The 19,817-nt window shown below is 39.4% G+C and overlaps 1 protein-coding gene across 10 annotated transcripts in view; it reads right to left on the reverse strand.

Annotated features, from left to right (window-relative positions):
* magu (SPARC related modular calcium binding-like protein magu) overlaps nt 1-19,817 on the reverse strand; it is a 417,174-nt gene that overhangs the window by 20,426 nt on the left and 376,931 nt on the right. For all 10 annotated transcript variants that reach the window (XM_067156492.2, XM_067156500.2, XM_067156498.2 and 7 more), the window contains 2 exons: nt 8,501-8,626; nt 917-1,027 (listed from right to left, as the gene is read on the reverse strand). In XM_067156492.2, the coding sequence (XP_067012593.2) occupies nt 917-1,027; nt 8,501-8,626 (237 nt within the window). The remainder of the gene's footprint in view (nt 1-916; nt 1,028-8,500; nt 8,627-19,817) is intronic.

The following is a 19,817-nucleotide window of genomic DNA, read 5'->3' on the forward strand; positions in this document are numbered from 1 at the left end:
TCCTCCCTTGTGGTGGTCCGACTTGGTCGACCAGAAACTTGACCACGAGTATGCCTGCCCTCATGTTCCCATGCATTCCAACATCAGGCCACTGTCACATTCGAATGCCCCACAAATCTGGATATTGCACGATTTGAACACCCGGCCAAATGTAGACCCACGAGGCTGCTTTCAAACCCTGTCAGGTGCTGATAACGCTGTTACACATGAGAACACGGCATCTCCTTGTCCTTCACAGCGATGATCACTCAACATCCGAGGCTGTTCACGCCAGGCCTGGTAACAACATTAATGCACACTGGTGTCCGTTCTACCTGTCACAGAGAATAACAACTCTAATCATTTACATACCTGACAACGGTGTGTACATATACAAAGTTACATTCACATCTGACCATTTCTTCTCGGTTCTTCAATTATTTTGCCAGGCAGTGCAGTCAGAATAAAATATGGATGCAGTGTAAGATGTACTATGATTACATGAACCTTAACATCATAATTACCGAGCTCGATAGCTGCAGTCGCTTAAGTGCGGCCAGTATCCAGTAATCGGGAGATAGTGGGTTCGAGCCCCACTGTCGGCAGCCCTGAAGATGGTTTTCCGTGGTTTCCCACTTTCACACCAGGCAAATGCCGGGGCTGTACCTTAATTAAGGCCACGGCCGCTTCCTTCCACTTCCTAGGCCTTTCCTACCCCATCGTTGCCAAAGACCTATCTGTGTCGGTGCAATGTAAAACAAATAGCAAAAAAAAAGAAAAAAAATCATAATTTCTTGTGTACATAAAAACTGAGCATGGAGAAGATTGTTATGGGAAAAAAATTAGATAACTAAGGAACAAGTAAAAGCTGATGATTACAACAATTTCTTAAATACAGTTGTATTCCTCCTACACCTCCAACAGGAAGCACACTTACCATTCATTGGTCTGGCAAGTGGAGGTACAACATCACAGTTGGGATTCTGGTCCTTGATTGAAGTCCCAGGAATTGGTACTCCTGTGTCTTCGTACACACACCAGCAATAGCCTGGAACAACACCAAGAACATCAGTCAAACAACTTAAATACTACATGAACATTAACAGCAAGAAGTTTAGGCATGACAACAGGAGCAGACAGACAAGGAAAATATGAAGACACAAACATCTTTACACACAGTTCTTTTTTTAAGTCCTAGTCTCTCTGTTTATTTATGATTTTCTGGTCTTTTCCTTATCTTACACTCTGTAGTTCAAGACTATCCTCTGTTAGTATGGATTAGAATAACACCCATGGTATCCCAGGGGCTCTTGACTTAGGAGCATGCATTGGTAACCACCCTTAGCTGAGTCCTGGCATTGTTTCCACTGAATTGTGCCAGGCTCCTCACTTTCATCTATCCTGTCTGTCCTGCCTTGGTCAACTCTTGTTCCTTTTCAACCAAGACACTATTAAGTTCCCTTCATGGCTCTTGTCTTTACTTTGTGAAGTGTTGGACTCCTTCATTTTTTTTACCCTGAGAAGTGTTATCTCTTTCCAGTGTAGTCATTCCCTTTTTGCATCACATTTTCCTTTTTATTTGAGGGATAGTGATGCATATTGTGTATCACCCACATCACTCTGCTTAATGGTTTGACATTACCGTCACAGTGATGCAACGCACAAATCACTTATTCGTCTAGTTCTGAAGTTCACTAACAGATGTCATTAGCGTCCTTAATCCCCCTATTTGTGCTTAGAGGCAAATACCTGAAGTCTGAATGCTGCCGTATTATGTTACCAATGCACATTTATTGTGCAGCTAGGGTACAGGGGCGTGCCTTCTGCAATGTGTAGGAAAGCATTTACTGAGAATTTTATGAACAATTCTCTTCTATATTATTGACAACATGACTTGGAATTTTATTTTTAAGTTTGCAATTATATTATTTTAAATCTCCTTCTGTGTGACAGTGTATTTTAACTCCGTCTTGCCAATCTATTAATGTGATTTTATATCTGATGTATTTTGTGAAATAACTCCACCATTTGTCTGGTCCCAAGTCCAGAATGGGAAAGGAGAAGGGTTAGCTGGCTTGGCAACCAGCTGTAAAAACTACTAACGCCGAGTGTTGAGCGGCGGTAAATAACTCAACCCCACATAGGGGCCAACGGCTTTGGGCGGATGAGCCCCTTTGGGTGGGATGCTGGTCCCCTCAGTGTAGGAAATGAGTCTGGAACCCATCATCTGTGTCTATGGCCCAACAGCAAAATGGACGGAGGAACCTCCTATTTGTGGTTCTCATCAGTCATGTAGGCGGATGCGGTCATGACAGATGGACTGGCTGTTAAGGCGCAACTCAACGGTATTTTGAGTCTGCGGCAGTCCGTTGCAGTCATGGTACTAGAACTTGCAGGTCGCATTTAATATGTGCCGCAAGGTATAGCTCTGAGATCATAGTGTGTGGGTCACTTCCTTGCAAGCTGCGATCCACCTTAAATAAAATCCCGCTTGTGGCACTTTTTCCTGCTGTCACGCCCTTCAACTCAAGTCCAATGGAGATGGGATAAGGATGGTAGAGGCAGGTTTTCAGGTGAAACTGGAAGCCTCTAGTTCGGACCTGCACGTTGGCAGCAGATGTGTGATGGTCGTCTTACTGAGACCCCGTGACTACTCAGGAATTCGGTCCTGCATCTGTGTTTGGGAAGGCCTATTTAGGATCACGACTGCCCACCCTGAAAATGTGGGCTAAACATCGGTCGTCACACTCTCATCCGGCTGGGAGGCCGCATCCAGTGGGTCACCCCTTTTGTGGTCGAAAAATGAAGATTACAAAACCTTTCATTGTAGGTACCTGGAATGTTCAAACCCTACTTGATTTGAAAGACAATAACAGACCTGAGAGAAGAACAACGCTTGTCAACCATGAGCTTGGACGAATGAACATTGATATTGCTGCCTTAAGTGAAACCAGACTGTCCAGCGAAGGTAAACTAACAGAGTTCAGCTCAGGTTACACAATCTTCTGGAAGAGAAAAGATGAGGGAGAACACTGCATTCATGGTGTTGGATTTGCTGTAAAGACCACATTGGTGAATAATTATCAGCTAACTCCAACCGCTGTCAGTGCAAGAATTATGACTCTCCGAATCCCACTCTCTGGAGCCATAATCTATGACACTCATCTCTGCATATGCTCCCACCTTGGATGCTGATGTAGAAGCTAAAGACCATTTCTACAACCTGTTGAGCAGTACCATCACCAAAGTACCATCAAGAGACAAACTCTTACTACTTGGCAATTTCAATGCCAGAGTTGGTAAAGATCACCAATTATGGGGCAGTGTGATGGGAAAACATGGACTTGGCAACTGTAATGCCAATGGTCTACTGCTCCTTGGTTTATGTGCTGAACATGAACTCTTTATTACTAACACTCAGTTCCGCCTGCTTAATCGCTACACGACCACTTGGATGCATCCTCGCTCAAAGTACTGGCACATCCCCAGCCAGCCCCAGGATTAATTCTTCCTGAGTTCAGTATCTCCATCACTAGGCAATGTGATAAAAAGGATGTCCTTGTTACAAGGACTGCAAGAAATGTTGATGACTGCTGGACAGGTCATAAGCTCCTTTCTTGCCACTTGAGAATCTCAATCTGTCGCAAATCAAAAAGATCCATCCGCAACCTGCCCAGAAAGAAATTCGATACTTCTAAACTTCAAATTGAATCCATTGCTACAGATTACAGAAATGCAATCTCAAACAAACTGACTAGTCATCCAGTCAGCAGTGATAGTACAAATCAGGAATGGACCACACTTCAGAAGGTCATCAATGAGTCAGCTGAGGAAACAACTGGTTTTGTGAGGAAAAAAAAAAAAAGACTGGTTTGATGAAAATAATGAAGTTATTAAATGTGTGATCAATGCCAACCAGGAAGCCCATCCATCCTATCTTCAAGATCCGTCTTCCAATGTGAAGAAATCACATTTCTTGGAACTTAAAGGAAAATGTCAGGCACAAATTAGGGAAATCAAGAATAAGTGGTGGCAACAAAAAGCTGAAGAACTGCAAAGAATATGGGATGCCTGTGACCTGCAAAACTTCTATGCTGGCATAAAGGAGATATATGGTCCAGTTCGATCTTCATCGGGGTCAATGAAGGCTGCTGACAACTCCATCATTTTAACTGATAATGGAGAAATTTTAGAGCATTGGAAGGAACATTTCTCTGTGCTTCTAAATCATGTCTCCAATGTCGCTGAGGACTTTCTTCATAATGTCCCTCAGCAGCCCCAGCCACCCACATACAGAGACTTCACCACAGCACTCAATCAGCTAAAACGAAGAAAGGCTCCTGGTCCTGATAACATCTGTCTGGAACTGATACACACTGGAGGTATACCCTTGAAGACTAGACTTTTCACACTCATCCTCTTGATTTGGGAAACTCAAGAAGTACCTGACAGCTTGAAGAATGCTACCATCATCACAATCTTCAAGAAAGGTGATCGTAGTGTATGTGGGAACTACTGTGGCATATCACTTTTGTCAATTGCAGGTAAAATTCTTGCAAGGATTCTATTAAACCGGCTCCGAGTTATCTCAGAGAGAGTTTTGCCTGAGTGTCAATGTGGTTTCCGAACCTCCAGAGGCACAACAGATATGATCTTCTGTGCTAGACAACTCCAGGAAAAATGCAGAGAACAACAGCAACCTCTGTATTTAGTTTTCTATGATCTGGAAAAAGCCTTTGATTCAGTACCTAGATCTGCTATGTGGAAAGTATTGAGACATTTTGGATGTCCTGAACGTTATGTGGAATTGGTTCAAGCTCTTCATGATGGCATGTCTGGACAGGTTCTCCATGGTAACTCAGTACCGTATTGGATTCATTCCCAATCACTCATGGATTGAAACAAGGCTGTGTGCTTGCTCCTACACTCTTTGCACTGTACATGGCTGCCATGTGCATGAATCATCTGTAAACATTCATGAGGTTATATTTTTGGGCTTATGCCGTGTAATTACTGTAATTATAAAAACACACTCAACGCGTTTCGAAAGGAACCTTGCCTTTCTTCATCAGGAGACACAGAGAAAATGAAACTACGCGTAACAGATTGCTAGGAGAAAGCAACAAGGAACTTGAAATGGTGCCCTAAGATCTTGTTGCTTTCTCCTAGCAACCTGTTGTGCGTCGTTTCATTTTCTCTGTGTCTCCTGATGAAGAAAGGCAAGGTTCCTTTCGAAACGCGTTGAGTGTGTTTTTATAATTAATTACATGGCATAAGCCCAAAAATATACCTCATGAATAGTTTCACGGGCTGTGAGAGTCTAAATGATAACATCTGTAAACAACTTAGGCGTAGAGATTAAATTTCATTTTGATGGAGGCCTTTTCAATCTGGCAAGACTTCGCTCACAAAGACGTACTCTGGTTACCCGGGTGACAGAACTGCAGTATGCCGATGACACCACATCTCCGGCTCTAACACCTGCAGAGCTAGAACGGTCAGTCATCTGCTTTAAAACTGCATGTGATTGCTTTGGTCTTGTCATTAATGTGAAAAAAATGAAGGTACTTGCACAACCTGCCCCAGGAGTTCAGTATCTCCATCTTAGACACAACACTGGAACAGGTTGATCACTTTTCATATCTTGGAAGCATCTTGTCTAAACTGTGCACCTGCGAACAAGACGTTGATAAAAGAATTGGGGCTGCTCATGCAGCATTCGGGCGGTTAATGCCCAGAGTCTTCACGAATAACGTCTTGAAACTGCATACCAAACTCATGGTGTACAAAGCTGTTGTCATGTCCACACTGCTGTATGGCTGTGAAACGTGGTCACTCTATTGCCGTGATATCCAAAAACTTGAGCACTTCCAACAACAGGAAATGAGATACATCTCGACTATGTGACCAACACGGCAGTTCTCAACAAAGTGCAGCTAAATAGCACTGAGGCAACAATCATCGCTCGTCAACTGAGATGGTTAGGCCATGTTCACCGCATGGGTGATACCAGGCTCCCTTGCCAAATTCTTTATGGTGAACTTTTCTCCGGCAGTAGACCTCATGGAGCCCCTCTCAAGCGTTTTAAGGACCAGCTGAAACACATCATGAAGACAACTGGTATAAATATACAGACATGGGAAGAAGGTGCTGTGGACCGTTCGCTGTGGCGGAACACTACATCCACCGCTGTCAACCTGTTTGAAAGAGAATGCCGCAGACATCAAGAGGCCAAGCGACAACCTAGAAAACTCTGTCAATTACAACCCCGACCTCCTGCATCCATTCAGTGTGATCTGTATGGGCGTATGTTTTGTGCCAAGATTGGTCTGTTTAGTCATCACAAACACATCCTTAAACTGAGTTATATATACTCGGATCGAGTTACAGCTGACGATTTTGTGAAATATTCTAGCTGATGATGTCCCTCAGGGGAAGAAACATGTTCTAGTTCAAAATAAATATACAGTATGTGTATTGAGTAGGAGGACCGCTTAAATGCAATATTTAAGTACACCGAGTTTCTCTCATCAGTCGGTTGGTGGGTGCAGAGTGCCTGCTTGCCGTTGACTCGTCACTCCATGCCATAGCAACAAGCACAGCACTTCTGTCGCTGTAAGTAAATTTTTTCAAGAATAAAATTTACTGTGTCCACTCATATTCTATAGTGATTAAATCTTACATGAATTAAATATACTTTCCCCTCTACGCTCCACCCCTTCATTGCCGCATCCATACTTCACTAGAAGTAACAAGGTTAGTCATTCAGACACAACCGGAAGAACTGGATCCAGCTAACATCTGACTGAACAGTTACAGATAATACTCATAAAGTCCTCCCAAAGGTGGGACAATGTACCAACAGGAACATTAATCCGACAAGAATGGCACAAAATTCCAAGAAACATTTTACCAGATGAGCACCTGACTAATGAATGATATTGACGATATGTTCCAACATACACGTTTTTAACCTGTAAAATATTACCATCCAACCATGCTTCTTTCTAATGGGATATCCAAGCCCATCAAGATCGACATTATACCATGGTTCCGGTTTTGTAGCTGTGTACTTACGACATAGGTGACCATAACCACCTTTGAATGAACACAATCGTATCAACTATCAACAGTTGGAGAAGTTCCGATTTACGCTTTGAACTATTTCTAGTCATTGTGTGATAATTTTAATTGCTTCCCCGTCACAAATTGTGGGTTTTAATTATTGCACACATTGTAAATATCACCTAAAGCACAACTTTTTATAAAAAAAATGTTAAGCATAAGACCATTGTATTTAGTTCTAATGTTTAATTGGTTTAAAGACTTGACCTTAAGATTATTATTAGGCTGAAGATGCCCAAAAATAGGGCAAAACATGTACCTAATTAGTATATGTAATTCATGTAGGATTTAATCACTACAGAATATAATTGTATTGAATAGGTGGACACAGCAAATTTTATTCTTGAAAGAATTTACTTATTCTTATCTTTAATACGGAACAGATATGAGATTAGTTACTTCTGTCACTGTCTGTGCATGACATGTCGTAACAGTTCAACTTATGCACATACTTTATGGCATGAACTGTTTGAAATATTCTTCTATATGCACACATTTTTGACATTGTTTTAGGAAATTCTAATTCACAGGCATTAGTCACGCTTTCCATAATTTATTTCTCTCCTGTTATGTTTCATACCTCGCCGTGCTGAGCTCTTCGAAACCCTGGTTTCGTTTCCAGGTCATCAAGGGGATTTTGTAGATGTATGTTGTAATTTTTCTATGATTTTTTAAATTTTCTGATTAAGCACTCTTTCTTTTCTTCTTTTTTCCCCTTCACATTTTATGGAGTGAAGAATCCATTCATCTCAATTTGTTTATGAGTTTCTGCACGGTATCTATGTGAAGGGCATTCACTTGGAAATTTTGTTATAAACCATCTAACAAATCTTCTGCAAGACTCGGTTTTCACGTAAATAGCGTTACATAAATACACTTCCCTGCACAGTGTGCACATGTGGAGACATTATGAGAATCATACCATGAACTAATGCTTCATAACTCAAGAACAGTTCAAGTGAAATACGGAGCACGGAGCACAACTCTGAAATTGAGGGAATTGCTGTGATTGTTACTATGCCTTGGACAGGAGGAGGAGTCAACGGCAGGCAGTTCCTGCGTGCCTACCGGTCGACCGATGAGAGAAACTCGCTGTATATTCTTAAATATTTGCTACGTGATTTTAAAGTCAATATGGGAGTTTAAAAAAAAAAGAAGCTGTTAAAGCTTGTTATTTGTACTGCCTACATCTGTGAGAGGGGGAAGCAGAGAGCACGTGCACAGCCATCTAGTTGGAAAAGCAGAACTCTACTCAACTATTTCAATACTGTGTGCACCCACATATGAAAATCTCCACCAGTGTAAATCATTGCTGACAACTGGACAAATAAATTAAAGTAAGGTATAGTTTTCTCTTTATTCTATAAGAACCTGTGGATATATTGGTACTAGTCACCCGTGGAATTGTAACACTGGATCTTCTTGTAGCGGCCATCTGGTGTACACTCGGGGATGTAGAGACCGCTGGTGCCAGACCTCTGCTCCTCCAGCGCAGTCTTCTGATCCGAGAGGCAGTCGTTAGCTGGGGAGAGATTCAGTACACCACGTTATTGTGCTGCTCTGTCAATCGCTTCACACAGTCTCAGAGGTCGTCTACATGTCTTACAAACAAGAAAAAAGGAAAATCTCTAGAAATTCTCAAATACACATTATTTTTGGCAAATGTTGTTTTAGAAAGAGAATGTTGAGATTAAAAAACATGTTTTTCACTTCCTTTTGACTACTACCTGTCTTAAAAGATGCTGGAGTGTCAGAATGTTGCTCTGAAAATCTGTTCTTAAACATGTGAATTAATCTGACAAAGGTGTCTTGCTTTCAAGCAGATTAACATTTGATCCCCAACCCCAGTGGTGGCAATTAGGGGAGACGAGGAGGGCAGATGTCCCCCTCCCCTCTTTGTGGAGGAAACATAACATTTTTATTCCATTTTAGCTGCCTCAAACTAGGATTGATATGAATTATTTAAAAAAAACATTGAGTACAAACCCTATTGTCTCATTATCTTATTTTGTTGGGGTGATACAAAGATAAACGTAACTCTTTATCATTTAAACACTGATTTATGGATGTTTGATCCGTTAATAATGATTATAAGATAAAGTTACCTTAGGGATAACAGCGTAATTTTTTTTGAGAGTTCATATCGACAAGAAAGATTGCGACCTCGATGTTGGATTAAGGAATATTCTTAGCATTAACTGCGAGGTCTTTGGATAACCCTTGCTCTGTCATTGGCCTCTCCGAACTCCTCACAGTTAATACTGAAGTGGAGACAAAGCGGACTTTATTAAGATAAGTTCTAGAATTTAAGTTCCTAAGTATTAAACAGAGATAAACACAAATATTATTTCTATTTAAGGGGCTTGATAGAATGTGATGATCTTCTTTCAAGACTGAAATATCCCTTTCTTTGTTTAATAGTGTGTATTGTAGAATAATATTTATAATTAACCTGTGCGTTCAACAGATTGAAGAGCTTTTAAGTTACAGATTTGTGCTGGAGAAAGTGGACGCAGGACAGGTTTTTCTCCATGTACTCTGGTTTTCCCTGTCATCCTTCATTCCAGCAATACTTTCCAATATCATTTCATTTCATCTGTCAGTCATTAATCATTATGCCAGAGGAGTGTAACAGGCAGGCTTCATATCCTTGCCACTAGATAGGGACTTCATTCATTTCATTCCTGACCCGGTCGAATGACTGGAAAGAGGCTGTGCATTTTCATTTCATATAACAATTACAGGTAAACCCCGTTATACGCGGATTCGTTATCTGCGATTTTGATTTGAAGTCTATTGCTGCCATCTGTTAACAGTAGTGGAAGCTGTAATGCCTTAAGGTGGGTACACACATGCGTGCCAAACTCTGTAACGTATCGTACACTACGTTGCGCGCCAAGGTTAAACGTGGCAAGAGTATATCTACGCTCATCTTCTGGCGTGTTTGTCGAGACGTGAATCGTCAGTTCCGGTCAGTAGAGCTGTGAAATTGCACTTGACAGATTTTGTATTTAAAACGCCGGGTAAAAGGAAAGAAGCGTGTGCCAAAGTCGTATTCGTTAGAAACAAAGTTAGAATTTTTGGATCGCTATGAGAAAGGTGAGCGTATTGTTGACATTCAGCGTGCTTTGGGACTTAATGAATCCAATTTGAGAACTATTTGTGACAAAGTGGAATCAATTCAAAAATCTGCTCAATCTTCTACTAACTTACGTGTGACTAGAGTGATCAAATCTGGCTCGGAAGCGATGGAAAGAATGGATTGGATTGTGCATCACAACCAACAACACATGCCTCTCTCTGGAGCTGCTATTCAAGCTAAAGCCAAGAGCTTGTATGCAGAGTTTAGTTATATTATTGTGTTTCAGTGTTAAATTTTTAAGTGTATAAAGTTTGCATTAAAATGCATTTCAGAAACATGATAATGGTTATTTTTTGTAAAAATACTAAGAATCTCTGGTATTTTAAACTTAATATGTGTGTAAATGGAAACCTAACCCTATATTTTACAAATAAAATGACTCTCGATTTACACGCATTCGGTATGCGCGGCAATTCAGCAGAACGTAACTATCGCGTATAACGAGGCCTACCTGTATTTTGTCATTGCATATTGGCTGAAGAAGTCCTATATTGAGGACAAAACATGTGCAATTTTTAAATGTTAATAATAAGTTGAAGATTTTAAGAATTTGATTAGGACTGAAAAAAAAGGTGAACCAGAATTATTTCCTGAATTAATGTATGATATTGGTGTCAATACAGAACAACGAATACAGGATTAATCAGCTGCAGTGAATGTTCAGTAGGGGTGGGAGGACAGAAGAAAGTTCTTGTGATCTCGAGTGTGTGAGACTGTATGAAAGAGCCGGCCTAGCTGGAGTATATGTGAGGGAATGTATCCTGTGAATATTATGTAAATAGAGTAATTCTATATAAGCACATTCTCTAGCCTACAATTGTAATTATTTAATACTGTAACTGTAAGACGGGATGGAGGCATTTTTCTTCATTCAACCAACCTTGAATTATATCTACAATTTGTGGAGAAAAAGTAAAAATAAATGAGTACTTTAAACTGAGTAACTACACTCCAGTTCCCAGGTAAGTAGTCACATTCGTCATTAATATCACACAACCTCTGAAACTGTTTGAGAAGCACTTCATATAACACAGCTGTGAATGTAATATGTTTTGTATCAAAAGCCCATCTACACCATCTTGTGAAAGAGCATTATCTAGCATAAGAATCAACACACTAAATACCAAAGGACAGAAAAATGAAATTAATCAAGATACAATTGCAGCCATTCTGGGAAATGTTATCAAGTAATTTATGGATTTTCTTGCAATAAACTTTTTTTCCCTTCAAAGTTATGATATAAAAAAATCATACCAACTTCACTACTGCTTTTTTTTTTTTTTTTTTTTTTTTGTGAATATGCTAGTTCCTTACAGTGCATTCAACCATATTTGAAGATGACCGTTGAATGCTCCAATGAAATAATACAAGAACCATAAAAATAGTAGATCAGTCAGTATCATTATTAGAAACCATCTGTTGAAATGAAATGTTGTATGGCTTTTAGTGCTGGGATATCCCAGGACGGGTTCGGCTCGCCAGGTGCAGGTCTTTCTATTTGACTCCCGTAGGCGACCTGCGCGTCGTGATGAGGATGAAATGATGATGAAGACAACACATACACCCAGCCCCCATGCCGTAGGAATTAATCAATTAAGGTTAAAATCTCCGACCCGGCCGGGAATCGAACCCGGGACCCTCTGAACCGAAGGCCAGTACGCTGACCATTCAGCCAACGAGTCGGACAACTTTATGACTTTGCGTGAAATAAACAAGCCTCAAAAATATACCACAGAGAAGACAGAAATGAATCACCTTGTTGAACAGCATTACATGACATGCTATTCTTAAAAAATGGTGCAACAGCTGCAAAGGCCCATGGCCTACTAAGCAACTGCTGCTCAGCCCTAAGGCCTGCAGATTATGAGGTGTCATGTGGGCAGCACAACAAATCCTTTCAGCCATTATTCTTGGCTCCCTACACTGGGACCGCCATCTCACCGTCAGATAGCCCCTTAATTGTAATTACGTAGGCTGAGTGGACCCTGAACCAGCCCTCAGATCAAGGTAAAAATCCCTGACCTAGCTGAAAATCGAACCCTGGGCCTCCGGGTAAGAGGCAGTCACGCTACCCCTACACCATGGGCAGACGACATCCCAGAAGTTCTACAATCTTGTCTTGCAAACTTTTCAAGGTTTGTGGTAAATCTAAACTGATAACTCTTTGAATTCAACCAAAACATGCCATTTCCACATTATAAGGAGTGGATGGCGATAGTTATTGTTTCAAGGGGAAATACACTAATCAGAAAGGAAAATGGAGGAGTTCTGACCCTTCAAGGAATAAGGATATTGCTGGAATAGAGGTGCGTGAAAATGAAAGCCTCCCTAACCATTACAAATCTATTGCCTTTGGTGTTGGAAGAGAAAATTCAACCTCCCTTGGTCAACTTTTGATTTCTTTTAGCCCAGACAGTATTAGGTTTGTGAAGCCTAGGGACCCCTTTGTGATTCTTCTCGTTTATTTACTGATACCTACATTCTTTGAAATGTAAGAGGCATCTTTCATGATAAGTGTTAATAAAGTACAATTGCCCAGTTATACTTCCTCTTAAAACAATAATCATCACCACCATTAAGGCTCTTCCATTTCATTAACTGATGCCTTAATCCTTTGAACTATCACAACTCTGCCTCTTTAAGAACAGCTTATAACATTCTTCATTCACTCGCCTCCACCACCACTCATAAAGCCTGAAAGTTTGTATCAGAAACTCCTTACCACCTTACACAATGGCAACAATTGTATCAAAAATATCATTTTTAATAGATTATTTAAGATTAAAAAGTAAATGTAAATGGACTTTTGACTTAATAAAGAAATTGAATACTTTCTCACACAAAAACACAACAAACACATGCACAAGTCTAAATAAAGACAATGATGAAAATGGTTGCAGAAGAAACAGTTTTGTTCTAATTTTTTCTTTCTTAAATCCACAGTTCTGGCCCTTCAGACAAGCAACTCAATGTTGAAAAACAGTACAGTAATGTATGAGAATATATTCTTTATTTATTCCTAAAAATTACAATTTTCTTAATCATTGTTATCTGGTCGATTTGATTAACAGTTTGCCTTTTTCTACCACCATTATGAGTGCTGATGTGAGTCAATGCAGAGTTTCACTTAAGCCCTTATAACTACATTCAATGTGGATATTTTTCAAAAAAAAAGACATATGAGGGTATTGAACCAAGGAACACAATACAAAAAGAATTATGTAAATAAGTTAATTTGGCTAGCATTTGAATGAAAAAGAAAATGAGTAAAGAAACAAGAGATTTTAGGCTGTTTTTTTGGAACTGCATTTAGGCCGAAAGTGATTTTCAAAATTTTCTTTTTAGTTTGATAGGGCCATCCGAGACTCACAATACGAAACTTTCCTGGGCCCTTTAGCCCTTCAACTTTTGGCATAATTGAGGAAATTGCTTCATTTTAAAAAAATTGTTCAAATTCATTATAATATTTTCATTATATTAAAAGAAAAATAGATAAATGTATACATTCATTCAGTTGTCTCTTTATACTCAGTTATTTCTGAGTTTGTAGTCATTCATATTTAATGCATGTGGCTGATGGTTGCTAATTCTCTTTGCAACAATAATAGCTAAATGAATAATTAATCAAGATCAGCATATTAAAGATTTCAAAGAAACTGTTTTATAGCCGTCATAAACTGAGGGATGAGACTAACATTTAACACATAAAATTTTTTTTCTGTCCTTAATTCAGGTTAATAATTAAGTATGAATTCCAATAATGCTACAGCACAAGAAAGTCACGATGCTTATGTTGAATAAAATTAAGTACGAGTCCACCTTTTCAATCCTGTTCAGTAGTCATAAACAGAATACATTTACATATTTATTGTCACTATGACAGTAATCTTCAGCTGTAAGAAGTCCAAAAAAAGTTTGAAGTTTAAAGATGCCGCACTCTGGGCGAAACACTGGTAATTTTTGACGATTGAGTTTCCTGAATTTTATTTTTAGCCATCTCAATTGGAAGCCATATTTTGGTTATGCTGGTCCCGGAGGCAATATAGCAAGTGGAGATGCAATTCTCCCCTAGTACATCGGCACTGCATTGTGCTTATCATATGTATGGCTTGCAGTGGTGTCGCTACTGGTGTACTAGCCGGCCAGTGTCTTGGAAAAGGTGCGGTATCCAACTGATGAGCCCATGCCGCACTCTAGGCGAAACACTGGTAATTTTTTTGATGATTGAGTTTTCTGAATTTTATTTTTAAGTATATTTAATATTTACGTGTAGAATTTCTACATGAGAGGATACTTTAATATTACCAGTGTTACTTATATACAGAAGATCTTTATGTGGCTGGGGGAAGTATTTACAAAGCTGGGATGAGCATTCCATCCATTGCAAAGCCAGCATTTACACCAAATGGCCAAAAGTCACAGGAAGGGGTGTCCTACTAGAAAATGCGCTGTGTATGACCCCTGAGCATTGTGGTTAGCTGCGGCGTAACTGAACAGTCCGTCACAGACACCAGTGTCATGAAGATGGCAACATGTCACGAGTTAACCAACTTTGAACGTGGTATGATCATTGGCGCACGGCGCATGGGTCATAGTATTGTGGAGATTACATGCCAGTTTGGGTTTCCGAGGTCAACGGTGTTGTAGGTGGATCTTCAATATCGCAGAGAGAATGTTACCACCCGCGTAAACTGCCGCACGGGAAGACCACAGGTGTTTAACAAATGGACATCACATCGTCTCCGCAGAACCATACTGGGCGCTCGACGGGTTACTATGAGTCAAATCACCACCCAGTTGAATGTTGGGAGTCAGGGACCCATTTCTACCAGGACTGTAAGGAGGCAACTGCACCGTATAGGCTTCACCAGCGGACGACCAACTCGTGTCCCTTTGCTGACACCTCAACACAGAACTCAATGATGTGCATAGGCCCGCGAACATCGGCAATGGACCATGGAACAGTGGCGGCGTGTGGTATGGTCCGATGAATCCCAGTCCAGTTGTATCGAGCTGATGGCCGCGTGAAAGTGTGGCTGAAGCTATGGCAGCAAGATTGTGTCCAGGCAGGAGGTGACTCAGTTCTGGTCTGGGCAGCGTTCTCATGGTTGCAATTAGGCCCCATTGTCCGCCTACAGGGAGCGCTGACAGGTGCACATTATGTGCACATTCTTTCAGACCATCTGCATCCCTTTCTGGCCCTAGAGTACCCTGATGGACATGCCATGTTTCAACAGGACAATGCACCATGTCACCACTGTATGGTTGGAGGCGCACTCCAGTGAAGTTAGGACTATGGATTGATCCTCCAAATCCCCCCGATCTTAATCCAATTGAGCATTTATGGAATGCTGTTGATGCTTGCATATGTTCCATGAATCCGCACCAACTACACAAGACCAATTGTGCGTAGCAGTGCAAGATGTGTGGTTCCAGATTCCTCCAGAATGATTGCAACACCTTACTGAGTCAATGCTTCACTGTATTGCTGCTGTTTTAAGGGCTCATGGAGGAGCAACTCGTTCACATTCAGTGTCTTTCCATGACTTTTTTTCCACTCAGTGTATGTACTATACTTATAGGTCTGATGGACAATTTGGTCATGATACTTTCTCCTTTCTGTTGAGCAACCAGAATATACACAACATTGACAAACTATTCCGTTATAATATCAGAGATCGTATTTTGTCTCTCCTGTTTTAAAATGGGAAGCGACATATGCAGCAGAGATCCTGTTTCATCTGAACGAACAATCAAAGACTGACAGACTCCAGAAGACTGGAAGAAGAAGTGGAAGAATCTGCATCAACAAAAAGCAAAAAGTAACAGAAAGACGGACAGGAAGATGAAGAGTGGTGGATAGTACTCAGAAAAATCATGTACAAAGAGTTGGAACCCATTACTGATACCATGTGTAAGAGGAGAGTGGGATTCTTTGGACATAATGAAAACACTGGATTCAAGACTTCTGAAACAACTGGTACAGTATACAGGCTTCAGATGGATCAGAAAAATAAGAGGAATCTGAAGAAGATTGGCCTTACACCACAAGACACCTCAGATGAGATAAATTTAAACGAAAAATGTAGGACACAAAATCCGCTTCACACTCACATGAAAGAAACTCACAACACACCAGAAAGGGCACGAAGATTGAAAAACATGAAAAAATACTGGGAGGGCTGCCGCAAGGCTTGAACTGTCCCTTCAAAGAGACTTGGATAATGGACTGACTAAAGACATCCTATGTGGTCATAAATTTGAAAGAAGAAGAAGGTGATGGAAAGGAAGAAATTCATTTCAGTGGCCTGTAAGCAACTTTTTGCAGGCCCAGTTGAAGTTGGCACTTCCAGTCTCTAAGTTACAACTGATATGAGATATGTTTTGTACGGTGTGACCCTGGAAACGAGTTGACAAACAAGGAAGAAGAAACAAAATTCCTGAAGTATCTGAAGAAATTAACAATATCTGCTTCTTCGTTTTGTACTTGCAGATAGATTTTGACTCCTCCAAACCAATTGTTTTACAGGGAGTATAATTAAAGACTTCGCTCTTCTGCTCACAGGCCGCGGAATTTCCAAAGTGATGGCACATGGCTTGTGTCAAGCTTGGCGTGATAAGAAGTCTTGACAGCTGATGCAGCATTTCACTAGTAACTGTTAAACTTTTAAGGTGTGTTGTGAGATTATTATCGCAATGATTAAGCTAATTACCCTTCAAACATCGTCCCCAGAGATCCCAAATGACCTTCTGTATTGAACAGACAAGTTAAATCCAAATTTGCAGTTATCATTAACATTATGTAACAGGATTATTTACTTAACAATTTCAAAAATTCCGTAGACAGTTTCCCGGTTCTACTGTACCATCAAAATTTTATGTGCAACAAGTAGTTTTTTACTTTACAAAGGAAAAAAATTAAATGTATCCTCCTGATTCAATACAAAACATAATTCCAAATGATCTCTGTAAAAAAATTTAATGGTGAAGAGTTGCTAAATAAATTATTTCCATACTGTTTGTTTGCATGAAGATAACCAAAGTAAAGTCAAAACACCTGTAGGAATGACTGAAACCTTTGATACAAAATCTGGGTTAAGACAGGGTGGTGTTCTGTCTCCTCTTCTTTTCATCACTGTGATGAACGAGATTCAGAGAAAAGTTCACCAAACCATTGGAGGTAAGAAACTGAAAGTTATATTGTTCGCGGATGATATATGCTTGTGGGGAGACTCTAAAGAAGATCTTCAAGGACAAATAAACTCCTGGGCAGAATCTGCTAAAGAATATGGACTCATCTTCAGCCAAGAGAAAAGTGTGGTTATGGTCATGAAGAGATACGGGCAACCAATGGGACACATTGAAATGGAGGGGAAACAGCTACAGATGAACCATCAATTCAAATATCTTGGAAGTGTTATATCTGATACTGGTTCTATAGATAAGGAAATTTCCCACAGAATACAGGCAGGTAGCAACTTTTACAAAATAGTTAAAGACATAATATGGAACAAGAAAATACCAACAAAATGTAAGAGAGTCATATATGAAACTTATTACGTACCAATCCTGACCTATGGTTGTGAAACATAGACCATGAGAAACAAAGATGTTAGTAGAATCCAGGCAGCAGAAATGAAATTTGTCCGTAGCATGATCGGCAAAACACGGAGGGACAGAGTCCGTAATGAGGAAATTCGCAAGCAGGCTCAAGTTGTAAGACTGCAGCGACTGAGATGGTATGGACGTATGCGACGCATGGGTGATAACAGATTACCAAAAAAATGTACGATCTAAAACTTGAAGACAAAAGACCAAGAGGGCGACCAAGACTCAGGTACAAGGACATGGTGAAGATTGACATTCAACAGAGAAGACATACTTTGGAAAGCATTGAAGAAGGAGAGAAGTTCAGGGACCGAACTGGTGGAGAAGCCTCGTTTGTCGACCCATCGCTTAAGATGGAACGACGTGGAATATGTATGTACTGTACATAAATACAAAAAATTAAGTTAGCAAAGTTTTCAGCTTTTTAAATGTTAGTCTCAATTTTTTAGTTTTCATTTTATTCATTCAGTAGTAATACTTTTATTTGTCATTCATTTTATTGAAGCTTTTATAAATAAAAGTTAGTTTACTTAGCTTCCATGCATACATTGTCGTCATGAATCTGTGATTCCATGAATATCCCTTTAACTTAAGGATAAATTCCAAGATTTATAATACTCTGGCATGATCTGACATTTTTGTTAAATCATATCTATTAATTTTTAACCATTAATACAGTAAACCTGTCCTTGGCAGAAACTCATGCGTCCAGAATTTTACGCTGGACCAAACTATCCCTGGTAGCACGGTTCTCAATTAAAATGCGGGCATGGCAAATAATTTCGAACAATACATATACACAGTGAAAAATATGTTCACTTTATAGGAAAAAACAACGTGCGACGTCTTGTCCTTAAAAGGTCAAATGTGATTGCAACTTTGTATGTGTACCAATATTCATGTGACAATTTTTATAAGGTCTGTTATTCATGTGTCGACTGATGATGTCCTGCTAGGGATGAAACATGTATCAATGTTAATGCAGTCTATTAGTAAAGACTCAAATTGTATTGTAAACGTGGAATACGTGAGAAGGATTGCTAAAGTGATACTTATAACAATACGTGTTTTAGCACAATGAAGTTTATTTTATGTAATTGAAAAAAAAAAAAAAAAGCAATGTAAATTTAAATCTTATAGCAGTTGTATAGTATTATTTGAAGTGATTCCACATACTGTATATGAGTTGAGAATATATTATGAGTAGAATTTTGTAAATAATATAAATTTATTAAGAATGAGCTGCGTGTTTAAAAGAAAAATTGTTAGTGTAAATTGTAATAATACTATATTTTAGGAAAATGTCTTCTTTTCTTTTTAATTTTTGTGTATCATTTCCAACCGAGGTAGATACCTTATTTGCACATAAAGTGATTTTGATTTGATTGATTTGATCATCCACAAACAGCCTTATCTGTGATTCCAATTCTTTACTCGTGTCATTTATAAATATAAGAATACTGCCCCCACCTTTTAATCATTACAGGATAGTATCAGATAATACCTCACCTATTTTAATTCTCTGAGTTTGATTTTCTAGAAATGTAGATGCCCATTCAACCATTCTCTTGTCTAGTCCAATTGCCCTCTTTTTCAACAGTTATCTTCGATAGTTCCACCAGATCAAAAATTGTCTTCACTGTTCTATGAGTTTTTTTTTTTTTAAATCATCATTATCCTCTATATTTTGAATTCCAATTTTTGAAACATATCATCTAGAAAGGTACAAATTCATACAGAAGTGTGTGTAATATATATAGAAGAAACTATGTACAGATAAATATATAAATTAATTAATTAATTTCCATTTTCATCATTCTCATATTGAACAACATGCATGTCTCTTTATTCTAAACTACTTCACATGCATAGAACTTTAACAGTTGACATACTAAGTTGACTTCAAGTCAGGCCACATGCTGGTGGTTAGTTCTCATTACCGGTTGAAGTCCAGAGGATCCTC

This window comes from Anabrus simplex, chromosome 12 (genome assembly GCF_040414725.1).
Source record: "Anabrus simplex isolate iqAnaSimp1 chromosome 12, ASM4041472v1, whole genome shotgun sequence".
NCBI classification, from domain to species: domain Eukaryota; kingdom Metazoa; phylum Arthropoda; class Insecta; order Orthoptera; family Tettigoniidae; genus Anabrus; species Anabrus simplex.